At 43.4% G+C, this 18,290-nt stretch overlaps 1 protein-coding gene across 2 annotated transcripts in view; it reads right to left on the bottom strand.

Moving 5' to 3' along the window:
• The window catches only part of ZBTB2 (zinc finger and BTB domain containing 2), a 29,556-nt gene that overhangs the window by 3,079 nt on the left and 8,187 nt on the right, over nt 1–18,290 (bottom strand). For both annotated transcript variants that reach the window (XM_008007576.3, XM_008007577.3), the window contains exon 2: nt 8,600–8,784. In XM_008007576.3, coding sequence (XP_008005767.1) covers nt 8,600–8,772 — 173 coding nt within the window. In that variant the 5' untranslated portion in view covers nt 8,773–8,784. The remainder of the gene's footprint in view (nt 1–8,599; nt 8,785–18,290) is intronic.

Here is an 18,290-nt window from a genome sequence, read left to right as displayed (position 1 = left end):
ATGGTGCAATCTCGGCTCACTGCAACCTCTGCCTTCTGGGTTTAAGTGATTCTCCTGTCTCAGCCTCCCGAGTAGCTGGGACTACAGGTGCCCCCTATCACGCCTAGTTAATTTTTGTATTTTTAGTAGAGACAGGATTCACCATGTTGGCCAGGGTGGTCTCCAATTCCTGACTTCAAGTGATCAGCCCTCCTTGGCCTCCTAAAGTGCTGGGGTTACAGGCATGAGCCACTGTGCCTGGCCAAGTTAAATTAAATATTATGTATTCTCTTTTTATACAGAACTCCAGGAGTTCCTTATCAAATGCCACCATCAACATCAGCACTGCTCCTGGGCTTTACAGGGATTCTTTCTCACGTGATTGTCATTCATTCTCATTTTACAGGAAAGGATTGAGGATTAGAGGGGTTAATAACCTGCTCAATATCATGTAGTTGGTAAGTGGTGGAGCTGGTATTTGAAACAATGTTTGTCTAATGCCAAAGCCACCATAGCAAGATCCTTTAGAGAATCAAAACAATCCTGTATGGTAGATAAAGTGGATTTATTTAGTCCCATTTGATAGTTATGGAAACTGAGGTCCCAAAAGTTAAGTGATTTATCTAAGGCACCTAAAGTAGTTGATGATGATATTAATAACTTTAGACTCTACTCCTTTTATCATTTCCGAAACATCATCCCTGATCAAGCAGCAGTAATGAAGAGGGTCCCAAGAACTCTTCTCAGTAGTGGTTAACAAATTCTAAAGCATCATTAGAAATCAATGAGATCTACATCCACATATCACAAGGTATGTTATCTTCCACTGAGTAGATATTCTATAGACAATGCATCTCAAATTTAAAGACAGCTTCCTTGAATGCTTTTAGAATTTATAATTTTCTTTTATTATACTACTTTTTGTATTGTAACTTTCTTTGGCCCTTTTAGCAATCATGTTCATTTTATTAACAGATATTTTGTTTCCTTTTTTTTTGAGATGGGAGTCTCTTGTAACCCAGGCTGAAGTGAAGTGGTGCGATCTCGGCCCACTGCAACCTCCGCCTCCCGGGTTCAAGTGATTCTCCTGCCTCAGTCTCCCGAGTATCTGGGATTACAGGCATGTGCCACCACACCTGGCTAATTTTTGTAGTTTTCGTAGAGACAGGGTTTTGCCATGTTGGCCAGGCTGACCTCGAACTCCTGACCTCAGGTGATTCACCCACTTTGGCCTCTCAAAGTGCTGGGATTACAGGTGTGAGCCATTGCACCTGGCCAATATTTTCAATATACTAAAATATTAACAGCATACCATGCTCTTCTAAATTTAACATTTTCATTCCATTAAAAAATAGAAAAACCGGATGCAGTGGCTCACACCTGTAATCCCAGCACTTTGGGAAGCCGAGGAGGGTGGATCACCTGAGGTCAGGCATTGAAGACCAGCCTGGCCAACATGGCGAAACCCTGTCTCTACTAAAAAATACAAAAATTAGCTGGGCGTGGTGGTGGGCACCTGTAATCCCAGCTACTCGGGAGGCTGAGGCAGGGAGAATTACTTGAAACCGGGAGGCGGAGGTAGCAGTGAGCCGAGATTGCACCACTGCACTCCAGTCTGGGTGACAGAAGGAGACTCTGTCTCAAAAAAAAAAGAAAAAAAAAATTAAAAAAAAAAAGCGATTTAAACAGAAATTTGTAGCAAAACAGATTTTACTAATTACTGTGCTGCTATCAATGTGTATTTCAAGAAGGCTACGTAGAAATAATCATGTGAAAAACATGAAAGTAAAAATATCAAGCATAAAAACTAGCATCCCTTTGACAGCATAAAGGGAAGAGTAGATGTGACTCTGTTTTTCTTTTCTTTAAAAAAGATACACAGGGTCAGGCATGATGGCTCACGCATGTAATCCCAGCACTTTGGGAGGCCAAGGCGGGCGGATCACCTGAGGTCAGGAGTTCGAGACCAGCCTGGTTAATATGGTGAAACCCTGTTTCTACTAAAAATACAAAAAACTTAGCTGGGCATGGAGGTGCACGCTTGTAATCCCAGCTACTCAGGAGGCTGAGGCAGGAGAATCGCTTGAACATGGGAGGCAGAGGTTGCAGTGAGCCGAGATCAAGCCATTGTACTCCAGCTTGAGCGACAAGAGTGAAACTCCGTCTCAAAAAAAACAAAACAAGTGGTTGGGTGTGGTGGCTCATGCCTGTAATCCCAGCATTTTGGGAGGCCAAGACGGGTGGATCATGAGGTCAGGAGTTTGAAACCAGCCTGGTCAATATAGTGAAACCCCCTCTCTACTAAAAATACAAAAAAAATTAGCCAGGTGTGGTGGCGCAGGCCTGTAATCCCAGCTACTCAGGAGGTTGAGCCAGGAGAATTGCTTGAAGCTGGGAGATGGAGGCTGCAGTGAGCCAAGATCGTGCCACTGCATTCCAGTTTGGGTGACATAGCGAGACCCCGTCTCAAAAAACAAAAACAAAAACAAAACAAAAACGAAAAAGATACACAGATCATTCATATTTTTATTTAGAGTCCCTTCATATTCCTTTAAATAGGAATGCAAATACAGGTAGTCTTTGGATGGCTTCCAGCAATACCATGTGTATACTGCAAAACATTTAGATGCCCTAGGGAAGTTCAATATTCAAAACAGAGCTTTAGGCGTTATGTGTGCTGAAGAATTTACTAATGTAAACAATCAGTTCCCAAGTGAAGAAATGACTAGGGGGAAACTTTTCCAGGATCAGGCAGAGGAACTGGGAAACCAAAGGCCTTAGAGATGTAAGTTACACCCTCTCCTCTGCTGAGAGGAAACATTCCTCAAGGGAGGAGGAGGGTAGACTAGGGAGCCTGTAGTTAGTTGACTCTCTTCCCCCTCAGAAAAGGAAGGATGGGGCCAGGCACCTTGGCTCATGCCTGTATTCGCAGTGTTTTGGGAGGATTATCTGAGCCCAGGAACTCAAGACCAGCCCCGGGCAACATGGCGACACCATCTCCACAAATAAATGGGGAGGAAAAAAAAAGGCCAGCCTGGGCAACATGGTGAAACCCTGTCTCTAAAAAAAAAAATACGGCCGGGCGCAGTGGCTCAAGCCTGTAATCCCAGCACTTTGGGAGGCCGAGACGGGCGGATCACGAGGTCAGGAGATCGAGACCATCCTGGCTAACGCGGTGAAACCCTGTCTCTACTAAAAAATACAAAAAACTAGCCGGGTGAGGTGGCGGGCGCCTGTAGTCCCAGCTACTCGGGAGGCTGAGGCAGGAGAATGGCGTAAACCCGGGAGGCGGAGCTTGCAGTGAGCCGAGATCCGGCCACTGCACTCCAGCCTGGGCGACAAAGCCAGACTCCGGCTCAAAAAAAAAAATGAAAAACAAAAATTAGCTGGGTGTAATGGCACGTGCCTGTAGTTTCAGCTACCTGCGCTGAGGCAGGAGGATGGCTTGAGCCCAGGAAGTCAAGACTGAGGTTTCAGTGACCTGTGGCCATGACTGTGCCACTGCACTCCAGCTGGGGTGACACAGTGAGACCCTCTTTCAGGAGGAAAAAAAAAAAAAAAAAAAAGGAAAGGTAGAAATCCAAAGAAGGCTTTGTTTTTTAGCATTCATGAAAGGTACTACCCAGCAGAGTCCCTTTCCAGAACTACTTTGGTGGGTTTTGTTGTTGTTTTTTTTTTTTTGAGACGAAGTCTCGCTCTGTCGCCCAGGCTGCAGTGCAGTGGCGCGATCTCAGCTCACTGCAAGCTCTGCCTCCCGGTTCACACCACTCTCCTGCCTCAGCCTCCAGAGTAGCTGGGACTACAGGTGCCCGCCACCATACCCGGCTAATTTCTTTGATCTGCCGGCCTTGGCCTCCCAAAGTGTTGGGATTACAGGCGTGAGCCACCGTGCCCGGCAACTTTGGTATTTTTTGTTTTGTTTTGTTTTGAGACAGAGTCTCACTCTGTTGTCAGGCTGGAGTGCAGTGGCATGATCTCGGCTCACTGCACCCTCCGCCCCCAGGTTCAAGCGATTCTCCTTCCTCAGCCTCCCAAGTAGCTGGGATTACAGGTGCGTGCCACAAGGCCTGGCTCGTTTTTGTATATTTAGCAGAGATGGGGTTTTGCCATGTTGGCCAGGCTGGTCTCAAACTCCTGACCTCAGGTGATCCGCCCTCCTCGGCCTCCCAAAGTGATGAGATTACAGGTGTGAGCCACTGCGCCTGGCCATTTTTCTTTTTTTTTTTTTAATTTTTATTTTGAGTCGGCATCTTGCTCTGCTGCCTAGGCTGGAGTGCAGTGGCACGATTTTGGGTCACTGTAACCTCTGCCTCCTAGGTTCAAGTGATTCTCCAGCCTCAGCCTTCCGAGTAGCTGGGATTACAGGTGCCCGCCACCAGGCCCAGCTAATTTTTGTATTCTTTTAGTAGACACAGGGTTTCACTGTGTTGGCCAGGCTGGTCTGGAACTCCTGACCTCAAGTGATCTGACCGCCTCGGCCTCCCAAAGTGCTAGGATTACAGGTGAGAGCCACCATGCCTGGCTGACTTCAGTGTAAATTTTGTAATTCTTTTCTCATTCATGGTTGGATAGGCTGTCTTGTCTATCACTTACGAATTGTGACTCAACACTAAGTCTCTCAAATTTGAAAGAACTATGTACAGTCTCAGATGGCAAAAAAAGGACACAGCTGGGGAAACCTTGGCCCACACTTTAGGCAGGCCTGGAGGAAAGACTCCAAGGGGCCAGGGAAAGAAAGTGGCGAGTCCCTGGGGTTTACAGCCAGGGATGTAAGGGCCCAAGGAAGTCTCCAAACACCAATTTACTTTGATTAAAAAAATTTTTTTTTAAAGAGAGGAGGTCTTGCTCTGTAGGCCCAGGCTGGAGTGTAGTGGCACGATCATAGCTGACTGCAGCCTCAGCCTCCTGAGTAGCTTGGACTATGGGCACATGCCACTACACCTAGGTAATTTTTAAACTTCTGTAGAGACAGGATCTCACCATCTTGCCCAGGTTGGTCTTGAACTCCTGGACTCTGGAAATTCTCCTGCCTCAGTCTCCCAAAGAGTTGTGATTACAGGTGTGAGCCACTGCATGCAGCCTTAAAAAAAAATTATTTTTAAAAAAAGCAGAAGCACATGTGCACACATACACTTTAAAAACAGGTGGAGGCCGGGCGCGGTGGCTCATGCCTATAATCCCAGCACTTTGGGAGACCTAGGGGGTGGATCACCTGAGGTCAGGTGTTTAAGATCAGCCTAGCCAACATGGCAAAACCCTGTCTCTACTAAAAATACAAAAATCAGCCGGGCATGGGCGCAGGCAGCTGTAATCCCAGCTACTGGGATTGCACTCCAGCCTGGGCGACAAGAGCGAGACTCTGTCTCAAAACAAACAAACAAAAACAGGTGGGATTTTTCAAAGCTCCTTAATGCACATTTCAGCCATCTGCATCCCTGACTGCTTTTATTCCCAGGCAGCTTGGCCTCTGCCAATCACTCAGCTCACTATGCACCAGACTTTGGTCTTTTCCCAGTCCTTTGGAAAGGATATATAGTTCTCTATAATATACTTACATCTAAGTAGTTTCCAGATATGTTTGACATAACTTTTTTTTGTTTGTTTTGAGATGGAGTTTCACTCTTGTTGCCCAGGCTGGAGTGCAGTGGCACGATCTCGGCTCACTGCAACCTCCGCCTCCCAGGTTCAAGCGATTCTCCTGCCTCAGTCTCCCGAGTAGCTGGGATTACAGGTGCACACCATGATGCCTAGCTAATTTTTGTATTTTTAGTAGGGATAGAGTTTCACCATGTTGGCCAGGCTGGTTGACATGCTTTTATGTAGGATAAAGATGAATATAGTTTTACTACCGCTATAAGCCCTTTGGTATAAACTTCCATAGGAATTTCCGTTTTCAGTTATTCCTTCACTAGAATTTTAAAAGCAATGATAGGCTTAAACAACTTTAAAAATAAGGATTTTTGAATAACATTAGCATTGTCAGAAGGTTGTACTTAGAAACGCCTCTCCCTCAGTGGTTTTATTTTTGATAGTTGAAAATCTGTAGTTGTCTGTGATTTAAACATACCACTCAGAGTTGCAGACATAAGACAGGGACATCTAGTGGTAACTACAGCCAGAAATCTCCCTTGGAGTCAAACTTGAAAAAATGGACTGTATTCTCAGTCTATGACTGAGTAGCCGGGCGGCAGTGTTGTGCCCCACAGAGGAGGTGCTGGTTGAAAAGTACGCCCCTGGCCTTCACCGTGAGTTTGCCTTGCCTCGAGGAGCTTGAATTCTGTACTAGGAGGCGGCAAAGCTGGCCACTAGGCATGTGTCACCTCTGGTGCAGTAATATACACTGTTGCTTTACACTGTTGTATTACACAAATATCACAACGCCTTGTTAGAAAGGCATTTATTTACTGCCCTATACTTAAAGGTGGGTTTCTTGCATTGAATTAAAACTCATTATGTAGCATTCTTGCACTCCTCAAGATTAAAACTGCCTCCTTTTCAATACCATTGAATTCACTGTGTTGAGACTGTCCAGTACAAAACCCACACTAGGCCTGAAGTCTTTGACACACGAGTTAAAGGGAGCATCCTTAGTGTTGCCAGATGAGGAGCCACCCCTCCTGGGTTATTCTGCAGTTGTCCCATCTGCTCCTCCAGACACTGATCAAGTAGCTATTCTATTGTGTGCAAATACCTCAGCCATACTGGGTGGTGTTTGCAAAGATTTGTAAAACCCAGTCCCTGCCCTCAAGAAACTTACAAGTGAAGAGGGGGGATAAATACACAAATAACAACACCACAGGGGAAAGGTGCATATTTGCACTCTTGTACACGTGCACTCTTATAAAGGAGCACAATTAAAAGTGTTATGAGCCATGAGCGAGGACATGGTCACTGTCGTTTGTTTTGTTTCACTTGACTGGGAGGGGTCATACAAGAGGTGCTGCATGAGCTGGGACTCAGGGAGTGGGCAGGATACCAGCAAAATGTGGTCCAGGTGAGCTGAAGCCATGAAAGTAGGTCTGGTTAAGGTGAAGATGAGGGGTGGGGTGTCCCAGAGGGCCCAGTTGCAGATGAGGCTAGAAGGAGGTTGGGCTCCAAGCCTGTGGGGCCTTGGATGACAGAATAAGGAGCCTGTGTGTTATTTTAATATCACTGGGCATCCCCGAGGTTTCTGATCCAAGGAATACCGCAGTATAGCGGGTTTCTCATCAAACACTACAGTCAAAGCAGTGTTTGGAAATACGAATCTGACAGTAATGTGGAAAATGGGTGATGAGGTAATGGAAGTGAGAAAGGAAAAGAAGTGACAAATGTGAAAGGTAATTTGAAGAAAACATGATTTGGGGACTGATAAGATGTGATTCAAAAGAGTTAAGCTTGGGATACTTGAAGATAAGAAAATAGGCAGGAGGAACTTCGGAGAGGGCCTAATTCAGTACATCCTCAAAGACACAAAAGGAGATACTCAACTCTAAATGCCCAGCACACAGCCTGAGGCCTTGGGAATAGAGTTCTGGAGACAGAACAGTCAAGGCCAGAGCTATAAACTGAAGTTTGCAGCAGAGGCAAGATCTAGGAAAAAGACACACACCCATAGGAAGAGTGCAAAAGACAAAATTCACCAAAGGCCCAGGTTTAGAGGGCAGAAAAACAAGAGATATTCAGCTATAAAAATGCAGATGACAACCACTTAAGAAGGAAGCAAACAAGAGCAGATGCTGGAGGACAGCATGCTAGAAGGCTGAGAGAAGGGCAGTGGTTTTGATGAGGGGTGACCTTAGAGAAAAGACTGCAGTAGAGTGAAGGAGGGGAGGAAACCACAGCGCACACTGATAGGAAGAGTGTGGGATGAGGAGAGTGCAGGCGAGGACCTCGATTACCCTTTTAAGGGCTTTCATAGTAAAGTGAAGGAGAAGCGGCAACATAACTCAGGCAGACAGCAGTATCGAGGATGTGCTGATCCCACATGGGCTGGGGGCAGGGTTGGGGGCGTATGAAAACAGATGAAATAAAAAGAACAGAATAAAAATTGAGGAGTGGGATCTCGCAGCATGAGGGAGGGAGGAAGATCATTTTCCAGACACACTGGGAGGCCCTTTTCTCAAGATAGGAGAGATGAAAAGAAAGAAACTAAGCAAAGATAGAGAAGTTTTCAGATAGAAAAGAGGGGAACTGGAGAAATTTATGCCCTCAAGCTTCTTGTTAGAGGAGGAGACAAGAATAAATGCTGAAAGTCAGGGGGATACTCAGGGGACTGGGGCTGGAGGAATGAGAGGCAGGGCTTAGACAATGAGTCCAGAAAAGATTACTGCTGGAAGACTTCGCTGAGGTTGGGGAGCTAGCTTTATAATGGACCTGATCTTGCAGGTCCTGATCATGCAGGTGATACCCAGCGAAGGCATCTGGAGGTGGAGGGACTGCATAGAGCTGGCAGGTCCAGTGATTCTCAAGTGCTACTGAAAGCACGCATAACAAGAAGGTAGGGGGCAAGTGAGGCCACAAGGGAGCAGGTCAGCTAGGAGCTAGGAGAGGTAGAGAGACCCATGGTCTTGATGAGGGCCAGGGACAGGGAGGTTAAGAAGTCTACAGTCATTAGGTTATTAGCAACCACTTTAGTTACCTGGTCTGATGGACAAACAACATCTTAAAGTAATTGGAGAATGAAGCAAGAACTGATTTGTGTGCCTTGAAGTATACATCGCCGATTGCAACCGTGCAGTCACACAGGAAACCAAACTCTCGCTGAGCGTTTAACTGTTGCAGGAGAATAAGTCCATGGTTGGCCAAATCCATTTTTTAAAAAATCTGCAAAGCAAACAATTTTATTTTTAAGAAGGTGATTCACAAATAAGAATGTGTCCTTTATAGTCACCAACAGTCATGATCATAGCTAACATGTCATCATAGCTAATGTGTCAGGCACTGCTAAAAACGTTACATAGATTAACTCATTTAGTCTTCCTAACAGTCCTCTGAAGTAATTATGTCATTTCGCTTTTTTTTTTTTTTAAACAAATGATGTCATTTAAAGTAAATCAGGGAATTACGTGATTTGCCCAAGCTCACACAGATGGTAATGGAGAAGCCAGGAAATGAACTCAGGTGGTCTGCCTTTAAGCATCAAGTCCTGGAGACAGACAGCAAATATCTTGGACCATCGAGTCTTTTAGTTTAAAATTCCAAATGCAAATAGAGTCTTTTAGTGTAAGATTCCAAATGGAAATTCTAATGATGCATCAGAGTTTGTCAATTCTTCCGCAGAGATAGATAAATTAAGGTGTTGAGGTGGGGTCCCAGCAGGGCAGGGTGAGAATCAGTAAGTTTGAGGGTCAATAGTCCAGCTCCTGCTGTGTGCTCCTGCTGGTGATGTAACAGCCCCATCACCCCTGACCCTTAACACTTACGGAGGAAGTGGGGTTGGGGGTCTGCTTCCTTCCTTGTGGAGGAGGAAATGGGTTTTGAGACGTCTAAGTAATTTGCCCCAGGCCTTCTAGCCAAAAGGTGGGAGGATCAAAATTTAAATGTGAATGTTCTGACTCCAAATTCTGTGATTTTCATTATTCACACTTGACCCTAGCAAACCCCGCTGGCCTGAGTCTATTTATAATAAAGAGGCTGCCTGACATTGCCTGGTTCATCAAATCTCTAGACTGCTCCTTTTCTACAAAGAGCATTTATAAAAGCCCATTACACATACACCAACATTATATTTAACGTTATACTTAAAGGTAAGGAAGGGTGAATGTCTTCTCCATAAGATTGGGAACAAGGCAAAGATGTCCTCTCTCGATATTCAACATAGCACTGGAAGTACTAGCTCGTGCAACAAAGCAAGACAGGAAATAAAAAGCATACAGAAGAAAAAGGAAAAAATAAAATTGTCACTATTTGCAGATGACACGATTGTAACACAGAAAGTCCCAAGGCATCTATTAAAAAACAAAACAAAACAAAAAAACCTTGTAGAACTAATAAATGAGTTTGGCAAGTCATAAACATACAAAAAAAATCAACTGTAATTCTGTATACTAGCAATGAACATGTGGACTGAATTAAAAAGATAATACCATTTAAAATCATTCAAAAAATGAAATATATGGGTGTAAATCTAACAAAACATGTGCAGGACTTGCATGTTGAAAACTATAAAACATTGATTAAAGAAATAAAAGATCTAAATAAACAGATACACTATGATTAAGGATAGGAAGACTCAACATGGTAAATATATCAATTTCCCCAAACTGACATATAGGTTTGATGCAATTCCTATAAAAATCCCAGCAAGATTTTTTTGTAGATATACACAAAATTATTCTAAAATGTACATGTAAAAGCAAACGAACTAGAACAGCTAAAATTATATATATATGTGTGTGTGTGTGTGCATATATATATATATATAGACAGACTTCTTGCTCTTGTTGTAGGCAGGAGTGCAGTGTCACAATCTCAGCTCACTGCAACCTCTATCTCCTGGGTTCAAGCAATTCTCCTCCCTCAGCCTCCCTGGGGTAGCTGGCATCACAGGCACGCACCACCAAGCCCGGCTAAGTTTTTTGTATTTTTAGTAGAGACGAAGTTTCACCATGTTGGTTAGGCTGGCCTCAAATTCCTGACCTCAGATGCTCCACCCGCCTCGGCCTCCCAAAGTGCTGGGATTACAGGTGTGAGCAACCACGCCTGGCCTAAAATAATTTTTAAAAAAGAACCATAAAGTGGGAGAAACCAGTCCACCCAATTTCAAGATGCAGTATATTGCTATAGCATTCAAGACTGTGTGGTATTGGCAGAGGGACAGACAAGTGACTCAACGGAACACAATTGTGAACCCAGAAGTAGACACACATAAATATGCACGACTGATTATTGACAAAGGCACAAAAGCAATTCAGTGGAGGAAGAATAAGCTTTTCAACCAATGGTGCAGGATCAACTGGGCTTCCACAGGCAAAAAAGAAAAAAGAAAAAAGAACCTGGACACTTAAGTCTCATACTTTATATAATAAAAATCAACTCAAAATGGATAATGAACTTAAATGTAAAACACAAGACTATAAAACTTTTGGAAAAAACATGTAAGAAAATCTAAAATCTAGGGCTAGTCAAAGAGTTTTTACATTTGACATCAAAAGCAGAATCCTTAAAATGAGAACTTGATAAACTGGACTTCATTAAAATTAAAAACTTTTGCTCTCTGAAAGACCTTACTGAGAGGATGAAAACACAAGCTCAAAGACTAGGAGTCAATATTTGAAAACTTTTGCAAACTAGTCCTTTGACAAAGGATTAGTATCTGGAATATATAAAGAACTTGGAAAACTCAATAGTAAAAAAAAAATCAAATCAGAAAATATGTAATAGACTTGAAGAGACATTTCACCAAAGAGGATATACAGATGGCAAGGCAAATAAACACACGAAAAGATGTTCGAAACCACTAGCCACTAGGGAAAAGCAAATTAAAACCACAGTATCACTACGCACCTATCAGGATGGCTAAAATAAGAAACAGTCACAACACATGGTGGCAAGAGTGTGGAGAAGCTGGATCATTCATATGCTGCTGGAAGGAATGTAACATGGTACAGTCACTCTGGAAAAGAGTTAGCAGCTTCTTAAAGAAACTAAACATGCAACTACCACATGACCCAGTAACTGTACTCCTGGATGTTTATCCCAGAGGAATGAAAACTTATGTTCACACAAAAACCTGTACGGGAATGTCCATAGCGGCTTAATTCCTAATAGTCAAAAACTAGAAACAATTCAGATGTCCTTCAATGACCGAATAAACACACTACGGTATGCCTACACACAGGGAAACTACTCAGCCATAAGAAGAAATAACTTCCTGATAACATACAACAACTTGGGTGAATTACACTCAGTGAAAAAAGCCAATCCCAAAAGATTACATACTGTATGATTACACTGATACAATATGTATGAAAATTATGGAAATGGAGAACAGATTAGTGCTGTGGGGTGTATGGTAGCAGGTGGGCATGGCAATGGAAGGGCAACATGAGGGATCCTTGTGGTGATGGGAATGTTCTGCATGTCAAAATCCTGGCTCTGATACTATATTATAGTTTTGCAAGATGTTTCCATTAGGGAAAACTGGGTAAAGGGTATATGGGATCTCTGTACTATTTCTTGCAGCTGCATCTGAATCTGTAATGATCTCAGAATAAAGTTCAATTTTTTTTTTTTTTTTTTTTGGGACAAAGTTTTGCTCTTGTTGCCCAGCCTGGGGTGCAATGGCGCCATCTTGGCTCACTGTAACCTCTGCCTCCCAGGTTCAAGCAATTCTCCTGCCTCAGCCTCCCGAGTAGCTGGGATTACAGGTGCCCACCACCATGCCCGGCTAATTTTTTTTTTTTTTTTTTTTTTAAGATGGAGTCTCACTCTGTTGCCCAGGCTGGAGTGCAGTGGCGTGATCGCGGCTCAGTGACACCTCCACCTCCTGGGTTCAAGCGATTCTCCTGCCTCAGCCTCCCAAGCAGTTGGGACTACAGGCACCCGCCACCTTGTCCGGCTAATTTTTTGAGGATACTCTCGATCTCCTGACTTCGTGATCCACCCACTTTGGCTTCCCAAAGTGCTGGGATTACAGACGTGAGCCACCATGCCTGGCCAAGTTCAATTTTTAAAAGCCTACTGCACATTAATTAATTGACTAAATTTGTAAAACGCGAGGATGCTTAACTTCAGAGTTAAGAATGTACTGTAGAGAATACACTATCAATAAGCTTAAAAAAATTCAAAGCAGACCCAAAGCAATGTTTTTAAAAATATTTATTTATTTATTTATTTTTAGACTAGTCAAGTGCAGTAGTGAGAAGAGGGAATAAAGTAGAACAAGGCATTTGATCTGTAACTGAACAATCAATTGAGATAACTCACTACCTTTGCACCAGTCATTAACAGCAATTCTTAATCAGCAGAGGTGCTGGACTCCCTACTCTTCCTTCCTGCTCTAGCGATGTTCAGGCAGATTCAGAAATTAACAAGTATGCCCTAAAATGGACAAATGTAATGGAATAATACTTTAAGAGACTGATCAGGTCACAAATCAAGAATTCAGAACGTCAAATTTCATATTTTCTACCATGAGTCATATTCAAGCATGAGATAGGAGAGTCATCCAATTTTGCAAATCATTTGGGTATAAAGACCTAGACTATTGTCTCATGCAAACAGATGGTATGGATCAGTTTCCCCACTACTTTCTGTGTATGTCAGAGAAGGTGAGAGCGCTCAGGTTAGGAAGCAGAGGCACAGAAAAGGCCCGAGGTTCACGATGAAAGCCAGGGAACTGCTGGGTTGCGAAAGTGACCTTACAGAGGTTACAGAGAAACATCACTTTAACCTGACCTCCACCAAGGTATCACTTAGAAGCTTGTCTTCAAGGTTATTCTCTGTAAAGTGCCAGAATACTTCCTTTTCCAGCTTACTATCCTGCTTTTCTCATTAGAAAAGTATCCTCTGAGCCCCAACGGTGATATGCTCCCTGCCATGTCCTCTGACTCGGATCATGCTGATGATATTTAGGCAGCTTGAGGTCCCACAGCTTCAGGTGTCATGCTCATCAACAGTAGCTTCAAGTACAGGAAAACGTTACTATTTATCCCTTGATGACAATGATGAGAATTTTTTTTTTAGGGACTGCTACTATGGGCCATCATTTACATATGCTATTAATTTAATTTCACATTAATGTATTTGAGCTATTTGAAGTATTGCTACCCACATTTATAAATGAGGAAATAGGGTTAGACAGGGTAGGTGGCTTGCCCAAGCTTATAGAACCAGTACATTTAATAAGTAGGCTTTAAACTGGGATTCACTTGGTTAGTTGGAACGTGCTACACGAAAGTGTGTGTGTTTAAATATTATTATTTGCTGCTGCTTTTAAGTACGTATACGTATTATAAAAGATTCAAATATTATAGACAGACAAAATGTGAGATTTTTCTATCTAGCTCCACCCTCTTTTCTCCATACTCTAGTTAATACTTGGTATTCTTTGCCAATATGGTTTTTTTACTTTGTAGGCCTTTAATGATGAAGTAAAGCTTATTTTTATATTTACTGACCATTTGTATTTCCTTTAGTACCTCTTCATGAGCTCTGCCCATTTTCCTATTCAATTCTCTTTTTCTTATCAATTTAATAAAACCCGGCCAGGTGTGGTGGCTTATGCCTCTAATCTTAACACTTGGGGAGGCCAAAGTGGGAGGACTGCCCAAGCCCAGGAGTTCAAGACTAGCCTGGGCAACATGGAGCGACCCCCATCTCTACAAAAAAATTTTTAAAAAGCCAGGGATGGTGGCACACACCTGTGGTCCCAGCTACTCCAGAAGCTGAAGTGGGAGGATCACGTGAGCCCAGGGGATTGAGGCTGCACGCAGTGAGCTGTGTTAGCACCACTGCACACTAGCCTGGGAAACAGAGTGAGATCCTGTCTTTAAAAAAAAAAACAAAAAACAAAAAAAACAAACCTATTAAACTCTTTGTATATGAGGAAAATAGGCCCTGTGTCACATATGTTGCTAATAATTTTCTCACTTCCTTTGCATCTGTTTATAGAGATTTTGACAAATACAATTTTATGTTTTAATGCCATCAAATTTGTTAATGTTTTATAGGAGGATTTTGAGGTTTTGGTTTTTACATGAATGGGTATATATCATTTCCTTCGATACAGCAAACTCTATGGCTCCCTCTCTTTCCATAAACAGACTAACATAAGCATTCTATTCAGACCATAAGAATGAAGCCATGATAGAACGCTCAATGTTTTTTAAGGGAGTCTACCAGTTATTTTAGAATCTCAATTTAGGAATTTAAGAGAGTCTACTAGTTATTTTAAAATGTCAATTTAGGAACATCTCCTAGATCAGGAAACACACTGAACACAAGTATTCAAATACAGAGGAAAGAATACATGTGCATGACTCAGAGAAATGAAAAAAAAAGAAAGAAAGAAAAAGCAGAAAACCGGAACAAGTTGCATGTTCAAAATTCACAAGCGGGAAAATTCACACAGATCAACTTGAAACAAATTTTATTTTGGAGACCAAAAAACCTTTCTCAAAAAGAAAACCAAAACCAAAACCCCTAGACTGTTCCATATGTGAACTGCCTGAGGAAATGGGGCAAATGGGCTACACTCTGGCCCCTGCCCAGCGACAGTACTGGCTTTTCTTAAATCTTTCTTTCCTCTTTTCTCATCACGGCCTCCCTTCATACTCATTTCCATGAGGCTTACCTGGCCCAAAATACATCAGCTAGGGCCCTGGTATCCTCGTGGATGGCTTGGCTGAGGCCGCCCCTCTTTTGTGGGAATGGCTGCCTGCTCTTCCCACCTCCAAGCCAGCTCCCGCCCTACTCTGCTCACCAAGGTCACCAAGGACCTCGTTCCCCAGCCTCAGGGACTCAGTGGCTTACTCAGCCTCTTGGCGGCATTTTGTATTCTTCCTCCCGCTTTGATACATCTTTGGTCTCTGGTTTTCAGGCTACTGCTCTCTGGTTTTCGACTCACCACAGGCTGTTCTATTTTAATCTCCATCCAGGGTTCCTCTCGCTGGTCTCCTCTGCGCCTGGTCCCCAGCCCACTCCTCATTCTGCAGCCTCTCTTTGGTGATCTCTTTCACTTCTCCTTGGCTGTCCCCCAGGAACCTTAAACTTGATTTAGGTAAAACTCAACTCACTTCCTCCCTGTCCTCTCACTGCCATTTACCCAAAAAGACAATAAAAACCAGGTACACAAATCTGCTCCTTCTGTATTCCCTGGCTTAGTGCAGGGTCCCATTTCCACCCTCTGACCAAGCCAGAAATCTCAATTCATCCTCAGGTGTCCCCAATCTCTTACTCCTCACATCAGCCCCCAACTGCCATTAATTGAAACTCTTTACCTTCCTGCCACACCTTAGCCTTATCTCCCAACTCATCTCTCCATCTCCAGTTCTGGCCTCCTTCATGCATCCACCGCGCAATAGCCAGAATGACCTTTCGAAAGGGCAAACCTGATGTCACTTACTTAAAATTCTTCTGTGGGTCGGGCACAGTGGCTTACGCCTGTAATTCCAGCACTTTGGGAGGCTGAGGCGGGCAGATCACCTGAGATCAGGAGTTTGAGACCAGCCTGGCCAACATGGTGAAACCTCGTCTCTACAAAAAATATAAAAATTAGCCTGGCATGGTGGCAAGTGCCTGTAATCCCAGCCTGGCCAACATGGTGAAACCTTGTCTCTACAAAAAATATAAAAATTAGCCTGGCATGGTGGCGAGTGCCTGTAATCCCAGCTACTCGAGAGGCTGAGGCAGGAGAATCGCTTAAACTTGGGAAGTGGAGGTTGCAGTGAGCTGAGATCATGCCACTGGACTCTAGCCTGGGTGACAGAGTGAGACTCCATCTTAAAAATAAATAAATAAATAAATAAACAAATAAATAAAATCCTCCTGTGGTTCCTTACTGCCATTAGGATAAAATCCCAGTGCCCCTGCACCTCTTCCAGAGTCCTGCGCCATCTAACAGTTGCTTACTCTGCATCCCATACTCCGGTGCAAATCTAAACCAATGCTCTCCAGGCTTTCTGATTTCACAGACCTACTAAAAACAACAAACCTTCAAACTAAGGTCTAACATTGCTCCCCCTTTATTTTGCCAGCAAAGACATGAAACATTCACAAACCTGGTAGGCTTTTACACATAAATACATAGAAATGACACAATGTCAGTATTATCCTCCCAGAGGAAGGACAGGTAGCACTATATTGAATGCAGTCATACCTTGCTTAACAAGAGATGCGTTCCGAGAAATGCATCGTCAGGCAATTTTGTCATTGTGTGAACATCATAAAGGTACTTCCACAAACCTAGTTGGTATAGCCTACTACACAGGCCCAGGCTATATGGCAATCTATTGCTCCTAGGTTACAAACCTGGACAGCATGTTACCGTACTGTAGGCAATTGTAACACAATGGTAAGCATTTGTGTATCAAAACAGTTAAACAAAAAAACTTACGTAAATATATGGTGTTATAGTCTTATGGGACCATTGTTGTATACATGGTCTTTCATTGAAATTTATTATAGGTACATGACTATGTATGAAAATATATTTTTCTTATCTTTTTTTTTGAGATGGAGTTTCGTTCTTGTTGCCCAGGCTGGCGTGCAATGGTACAATCTTGGCTCATTACAACCTCCGCCTCCCGGGTTCAAGCAGTTCTCCTGCCTCAGCCTCTAGAGTAGCTGAGATTATGGGCATGCGACACCACATCCAGCTAATTTTGTATTTTTAGTAGAGATGGGGTTTCTCCATGTTGGTCAGGCTGGTCTCGAACTCCCAACCTCTGATGATCCACCTGCCTTGGCCTCTTTTTTTTTTTTTTTTGAGACAGTTTCGCTCTTGTCGCACAGGCTAGAGTGAAATGGCGTGCGTTCTCGGCTCACTGCAACCTCCACCTACCGGCTTAATATTTTTCTAATGCAAACAAATTACAACATAAAATGTTACTTTAATACATTAAATTGTATCTATTTTTTTTTTTTTCAGATGGAGTCTTGCTCTGTTGCCCAGGCTGGAGTGCAGTGGTGTGATATTGGCTCACTTCAACTTCTGCCTCCTGGGTTCAAGCAATTCTCTGCCTCAGTCTCTCGATTATAGGCGCCAACCACCACGCCTGGCTAATTTTTGTACTTTTGGTAGAGACGAGGTTTCATCATGTTGGCCAGGCTGGTCTTGAACTCCTGACTTCGTGATCCACCCGCCTCGGCCTCCCAAAGTGCTGGGATTACAGGCATAAGCCACCACACCAAGCCTGTATCTAATTTTGTATATGGGGTCTTGCTATGTCGCTCAGGCTGGTCTTGAACTCCGGGGTTCAAGTGATCCTCCTGCCTCAGCCTCCTGAGTAGCTGGGACTAGAAATGCATGTCACATTGCCCAGCTAATTATTTTCTTGATACGCGATTGGCAGTTTGGTGATCTCTACGAATGGATCATCAAGGGTCCAGCTTGTTTTGAAATACAAGCATTACTAAAAATTCAGTTTCATTTGAATGTATTGATAATAGAGACAAAATGAGGTTATTTCACTTACTTTGGGACTTCTGGATAAGCTAAGCTAAGCTAAGCTAAGGAATGGCAGTTTCGTCTCCCAGAAGGTCCTGAACACCCCGGTGATGATTTGGCTCCTGACAGCGTACAATACTTACTGCTCAAAGGCTTCACTCTCAAGGCTGGGCAGCTTGGCAGCCTGAGCTCTAAAGGGTTAGGGGAGAGGGGTCGCATC

The sequence above is a fragment of the Chlorocebus sabaeus genome, chromosome 13, assembly GCF_047675955.1.
Source record: "Chlorocebus sabaeus isolate Y175 chromosome 13, mChlSab1.0.hap1, whole genome shotgun sequence".
NCBI classification, from domain to species: domain Eukaryota; kingdom Metazoa; phylum Chordata; class Mammalia; order Primates; family Cercopithecidae; genus Chlorocebus; species Chlorocebus sabaeus.
This window is presented reverse-complemented; position numbering and strand designations above follow the sequence as displayed.